This window comes from Morus notabilis, unplaced genomic scaffold (assembly GCF_000414095.1).
Source record: "Morus notabilis unplaced genomic scaffold, ASM41409v2 Scaffold544, whole genome shotgun sequence".
Lineage (NCBI taxonomy): Eukaryota > Viridiplantae > Streptophyta > Magnoliopsida > Rosales > Moraceae > Morus > Morus notabilis.
In genome coordinates this window covers 16365-23301 of record NW_010367917.1, presented here as the reverse complement: position 1 = coordinate 23301, position 6937 = coordinate 16365, and the positions used below count along the sequence as shown (strand labels likewise).

The 6937-nt window shown below is 35.8% G+C and overlaps 1 protein-coding gene across 3 annotated transcripts; it reads right to left on the bottom strand.

Annotated features, from left to right (window-relative positions):
• Positions 1-777: 777 nt before the first annotated feature.
• Positions 778-6545, bottom strand: LOC21395811 (TOM1-like protein 3). 3 transcript variants are annotated; one of them, XM_024175836.1, is made up of 10 exons: positions 6268-6545; positions 5436-5593; positions 5206-5284; positions 4902-5003; positions 4644-4757; positions 4140-4285; positions 3327-3408; positions 2467-2552; positions 2186-2371; positions 778-1665 (listed from the first exon to the last, which is right to left on the bottom strand). In XM_024175836.1, the coding sequence occupies exons 2-10, from the start codon at positions 5543-5545 to the stop codon at positions 1026-1028; spliced, it is 1545 nt and encodes a 514-aa protein (XP_024031604.1). In that variant the 5' UTR covers positions 5546-5593; positions 6268-6545; the 3' UTR covers positions 778-1025. The 3 variants fall into 3 exon arrangements, with proteins under 3 accessions (XP_024031604.1, XP_010112024.1, XP_024031605.1); XM_010113722.2 differs by having other exon boundaries at positions 4905-5003; XM_024175837.1 differs by having other exon boundaries at positions 5436-5589.
• Positions 6546-6937: the final 392 nt, after the last annotated feature.

Sequence of the window (6937 nt, the reverse complement as noted above, 5' to 3'; positions counted from 1 at the left end):
AACTAGTATTTGCCTTTGGCACCAAACCGAAGCATCATTTACTTGTAGTGATCAATGATCATGCCCATGAAAGCAGTAGGAAGGTTCCTCTCCAAACCCGCCCAAAAGTTTTACTTGGAACTTATTTCGCTATATCTGAGCAACCAGCCAACAAACCTCTCCTCATATACTACTACTACTACTCATGATCATGTTAGTAATCAGTTTCTGCCTTCCATTTCTTGGTCTCATAATGGAGAGGAAGGTGATAATGGTAAGAAAGGGATTGAGCAATAGCAAGAGGGGAGTTAACGTCCCTCCGCTAAGAGGCGGAATCAAGCGCATGATTTTCGCACTTCTTCTCAGGCAACTCAAGCTTGCTACGGAGCAACTCGGTCTGCTTTCCCATTCATGAAGCCAAAACTACGTGAATATCACTATCTCCATCTCTGCTTCGCATTCAATAAATTTAAGCATTTATACATGTACATAATGTAAGCCACCATATATGCATACGCAATGTTACTTGTATGTATTTGGTCCTCTCTTTTGTAATTCGTTCTACAATATTTCTCCAAAGGAAAACCATATTTTCCTGTCTGATATTTTGATTATATCATATGAAAAAGTTGATATTCATCATGTCACTATGTTCCTGTTAATTGTAACGAGCATTAATTCAAAGGTCCTATATATGAAAATAAAATGATGATTATCCCAGTTGTACAATCTCATCCGTTACCCAACACCAAATCGAAGAAGGAAAAAAACAAAAACAAAAAAAAAAAAAGCAGCAAATAACACGAAAAAAGAACTGAGAATTGAAAATGAAATCCAATAAGGAACATCAATACATTCAAATTTATGTGCAATAAGCAGGTCATCTCAAAATAAACCAGCTACTAAAACACCACGCACGAACCCAAACCCGAAACAAAAGATTCCTATAGCAACAAATTATTTCACAGAAGGTAATGATATCATGTAAAACTCCGATGTATTTATGTTCACAAGCTGTGGCAGTTTGGAAACCAATAATCAACCACTCAAAATGACCTGTTGGGTTTAGATGATGAAGAGGAAGACGACTTAGCTTTCGCAAAATCAACTAGATCTTTAAAGAGCACATCTTCCGGTTTGTCTTGCTTTGTTGGAGCAGAGGAGTTTAGTGACAGATTCCGAGTCTGACCCACTAGACTGTCGTAAGAGGAGCTCGATCCGCTGCTCGAATGCTCAGTATGTTGCTCAAAAAACTGCTGTCTCTGGTTGTACCTGGAAGGTGGGGGTGGAAGAGAGCCAGAAGACTGAGATTCCCAAGGAGCCGGAGGCAGATGTTCTGCAGATCTGCTGGTGGGAGCTGGCTCGTCATAGACTGGCTTTCCGGTGTACAATGGCAATGAGGTGGAATTTACGGTGTTGGAGGGTGGAGAGGATGACAATGTGGGACTCAGTGATGAGGTATTTCCAGTAGAATGAACTGGTGGAGTCACATAAGATGTATGTTCTGATGTTTCGTCGAATCCAGACTTGTAGTTATCGCCGCTCAGATAATCAACCAAGCCAGCATCCGTGGCTACTGGTCTTTTGGATGAGGGCGGAGGAGGAATTAGTGGACTTGCCCGCACTGGTTCGGTCCTTGAGTTGGCTGGTTTCTGTCCATGTCCATGCAAGTTATCTCTTGATGACCTGAAATAGTTCAATCGCAAACATAAATTCTAGAATGAAACTGTGTAACGGATTAGTAGACAGAATCTCAAATTTAAGCATCATCCACACCAAAAATGAAAGCTTTATAATGACCATAATACAGCAAAAAATACAAGACGCTGCAATTTGAAGTAAATGAATTGGAAAAAAAAAGAGATTGAAAGAGAGAACATGAGATGTGGAGCTTAGGAAATCTAAAATTACATGAGATAAATTTACCAATAAGCAATAAAAATGTAAGAAATGAAGTTTGTAAAAATCTTTTTGTGGCTCTGATATAAGTTTCAAAGTCTTTTTAGATCTTTCTTGAGAAGCCACATTTTGTGGCTGGACGTTCAAAGCTTTTTTAAAAAGTCATCATTATTCTCATAAACAGCTTTTGATCCTAAAAAGCCAAAAGCTACTTCCATAAAGCCACGCCAAACAGAACAATCCACATGAAAGTCTATGTACAGTTAACTGTAAGCCCGTATGGAAAATAGCCACTTAAAATACTTACCTGTGGGCTAGCTGGGCAAATTCATCTTCTGGTTCATCATCCTCATGGTTGACGTTCAGAACTACTGAAGATGCTGTTCCTTGTGTGCTTGTAGTAGGAGATCCTTTTGCAATTTCATCATGCCGAGCAAGCACGCGTTGCAAACTATCATTCAGCGCCAATCCTTGAAACAGAAGTTCCTCATCTCTGAAAGGAAAGCAACCTCGAGTATTAGCATCATCATATCTAAATACCATCTTAACTACATTACTAAAAAAGTACAAAGTAGAACAATCTCTTACTCGGTGTTATTCACAAGAAGCATGACACGTTTTTGGTAAGAACGGCATTGATCAACAAGGTCAACAATCACTTCATCCTTCACACCCTGTCATAATATCCAGAAACATAAAAATCCAAGAACGAATGAATTAGATGATCTCCCGTATATGGCAGGGTAAGGACACTCGAAAAGATTAGGGGAAAACGATACAGTATTTCAACAAAGAACTACAACTCTGCAAATAAAATAAAATAAAATAACTCACATCAACAATGTAAGTTCCATATTCAATGCTAGAGCTTGTTCGGTAAAAGGGAAAAGTTGAAATTAGAGAAAGGAGTGAAAGAATTATATAAAATTGGGTGGGGGATTTTGAATCCCTCAAAGAACCCCAATTTTTTAATTTCTCCCAATAGGTCAGGATTAGAGGGCGGTATCCACACCAAACAAAATAAGAGAATGGTCCTCCCCTTCCTCTCCATTTTTATCACCTAGATTCTATACATTTCTTTCCTTCTCTGTCCCTCTTACCAGACAGTCTTAGATTACTCATGAAACACCAAAACCACCATAAGAGAAACAAAAGATTATCCTTCCCTCTAAGCAAACAGCTAAGGTGACTCCCTCCCAACTAAGCATTTGTCCAGATTGTTCTATTTTGAAACACAAAAATTCACACAACATATATATATGGAAAGGAAGTTAAGGAACCATTTATCATGTTCTTCAAATTTCTACAATTTTAAAATTAAATAATTTTAAATTTTATTGAAACAGAAAAGGAGTATCCTCTGGCCTTAAAACAAACATTTTTACAAGCAGCATCCAAGCAAAATAAATATTCATCCAAAATTCAGAAATAGATATACAATATATTACCTCAGAATTCTTAGGATCCAATGCACCAAGCATATCCGTCAAGACATCTGCTAGTCCTTGAGAATTTTTAATCTCTGACAAGCTGATTATATATAATTTTATTTCAGAAGGAATCTAACATAGCTACACTTATAATCATAGCCAAATAAAATGGAAGCAAAACAAAGAGAAACAACAAGATAAAGAGCAAAGCAGCTTTCAGAAAGTCAGATGTTTCCTATTAAACTATGCAAACAGAACATTCTTACAAGAACACGTATATGCATATGATATTAAAAATGAAACTCATGAGACTATTACTACAGAACCAGAACTGCAGTAGTTGCAAAAATTAGTGGACGTTCTGATGGCAGGGATTTTGCACGTTAACACTAACTCACAGGGTAGCCGCAGGGAACTTCTAAACAGTTTCGGGATGGTTGAGGTGCATTGATCAAGATGTTAGACATTGGTCATTGTCTTTTAGTGGTAGATGAGGTTTCAAGAGAATTACTAAAAATTTGATGGTACAGACTTCATCAAATAGAATTACTATCAGGTATAGAGCGTGTTGTTCAGTGGTTATGTGATCAGGTTTGGTAGAATTACCAAAACTTTCTTGTCAGTGATTTACTTTAAAAGTTATCATATGGCAAAATTATTTATTTGGAAGTACTATAAAAGTTATCATATGGCAAAATTATTTATTTGGAAGCCTCGTATTGATGTGAAAGTTGTCTATGTTAGGTTTGTATGGAGAAAAAGGAGATAGAAACAAAGAGCAACCGTTCAAGATCAAAACTGAAAAAATTGAGGAAGCCATTGAAATGGCACCTGAGACCAGAAGCAACGGATTGTAGAGAGGCCTGAATAGCAGCATCGTTGTATTCTGTATCAGGGGGAATGATTGGCTGGGTCTGAGGTGGAGTAAAGAATGGCACACTGTTCTCTTCTCGAGGTGGAAATTCAACTCCTGCAGCCTGTCAACAGAAAAGCAAATAAAAGAATTAACACAACTTGTACCCATGACCATGACGTACTTCTTGATAATAGTAATACCATGACCATGGCATCCATTGACACTAAGCATCAAGGGAAACACCGAAGGTATCCACTTCGGCAGATAGAAACAATATAAACTATTTTTATAACAAAAACTAACCTCCACATCCAAACAAGCAGTCAGACATAAGATACATGTAAATACTTAGAAACCAACATAAACAAAATTTTAACCGTAATGCTTAGCTTAAGCAAACCAAAAGGCATCTTTTCAGAGAAGTACATGGCTGCTTTTCCAGCTTAACTTATTAAACCAGCACATAATAAACCAATTACCCTTAGCTCATTATAAGCTGCATGGTACTGGGGATATCTCCCCGTAGGTCCCCCGAAAGCTTCTTGCCATGTATCTATTAGGATTAGGATCTTTTCTCTCACATTCAAGTCTGGCTGCAGAGTTTAGACAAATAAATAGGACAAAAAGTTAGTATCCCAGAAATGCGCAGGAGAGAATGAGCATAAAAAAAAGTACTCAATATCAGAGTGGAACTAGAAAAACGATACAAATACGGTCATAAAAAATCAAGGTACCACTACCTTCTTCTTTACTATTTTAACCATTTCATGTAAGATGTCACGCTCAATAATAAGCTGAAAAACGTTCTCACCACAGTTTTTGCTGACAGTCTCCAAAGCCTAGAACAAAATACCACAAAAAAGTAAACTACAATTAAGTTATATCTGTTTCTTGTAATACCTTAAAAGGACAACATAAAAGCAATAACTGATTCATGAAAATGAATTTTATAGGCATGTTCTGCATTAGCAAACTCAAATCAAGGAAGAACGTTGGACATAAAGCACATGACATATCAAGAAAAAGAAAAGAAATACTAACGAAAAGAGCCAGAAGCTGTATCTTCGGATTTTTACTGGCAAGTCGTTTCTTGAGTGTCTTCAAGGCATCTTTTGCTTGCCTGCAATTTCCATTTTGATTCAAAGGCACATAACAATGTAAGAGCATTTTAACTAACAAAAATAACAAACTAATTCTATGGTCAAATAGAAAAGTACCACAAGTATTCTATTTCCATAAAAAAGATATACGTGGAAAAAAAAAGGTTATACCCAGGGTCCATGTTAATAATATCGCATAATTCGATGTTTACTGCCCAGTCAGGACCAATCAGCATATCACTAGTTGCCCTCTCAGCAGCGGCTGCAGCATTATTAGCCATGTCTCCTACCCTTTCAGTCAAGTCTCTTGTCCTCGAATTCGAAACTTCCTTACAACACAATCGACCCACAATTTCAATCATGCAATTTAGTCGACAAGCATCCACATAATTTTAATCCCAACAGCCTATGCTATTTGAACAATTCCTAAAGCCATACACTGTAAACTGCTCATTGACCCACTAAGAGAAAAGAACATCAAAATTTTGACATGTGGATTATTCATTGACCCACAAAGAAAAAGCCATCGAAACATGGAAATAGACATCAATTCTTTGCAAAATCAAAGAAACACAAAGACCTTTAATTTCCTCACCTTGCAAACATATAATCCACAAAAATTAGGAAAAACCCAAATTACAAATACTAATAACTATACAAATACACAAAGGGGATTTAACAAACGCATCAACCTGCTAATCAAGAAAAATCAAGAACGAACTTTTACAGCAAATTACCCCCAAAAAGAAGGGCATAAACAAAGATATAAGTCAGATCATTAACAAAATTCTACAAACATCAAACTAAAAGAAAAAATGAGTAAAAATTTCCAAACCCGCATCGCAAAAACCCCAATATCAGGAAGAAACATGGAATCTAATCATATAAACAGGAAATAAACAAAACCCAACTTCGAAATTCCAGCTGAAAAGTGAACTGAAACGAAGAAAATTGGAATCGAAACTAAACAAATTAATTGATGATGTAAAGACAAGGTTTTTACCTGAGCAACCCAGAAGAAGTAGAGGATTAGGATCAGAATTCACAGAAGGGATGATTATTATGAAAGAAACGACTATCCAGAGAGATGTACTTTGTAAAAACGATACAAAATAAAAATGGGTTTCTTTAATATTCTGGGGTTTTTTTTTTTTATTTTTCTTTTTCTTCTCGCGGGGGGTTTGTTGGTTTTTGGTAGCACGAGCTCTGTTCCTTTTGCGTCATCCTCTCTGCCGTTTGGAATCAATTTTGGACTTTCATTTTCCGCCAGCTTAAATTATATATATATATAGATATATTACACATTTATGTCATGATTTTCATTATTGTTATTTGGAAAATTCTTTTAGTGGGTACAAAATAGTATAATACGCAACTTAAAAATAATATAATACGAAATTTAGTTACAAGCATTGTTTTAGCAGTAGTTTTATAACTAATTCCATGGTTATAAATATAATCTATCTAGCGGCAACTTCTCAGGACTGTCTATTCAAAAAAAAAAAAAAAAAAGTTCACAGGATTATCTCCAAATTCAAACTTATATATACTTTAGATCCTAAACAAGTAAAAATTTTGGTAGTTTTATCTTAATTTGTTATACCAAGAGTTGTTATTTTTTATTGATAATTTTTTTTAAAGAATTATCAATTTAATTAGTATTGAAAAAAATT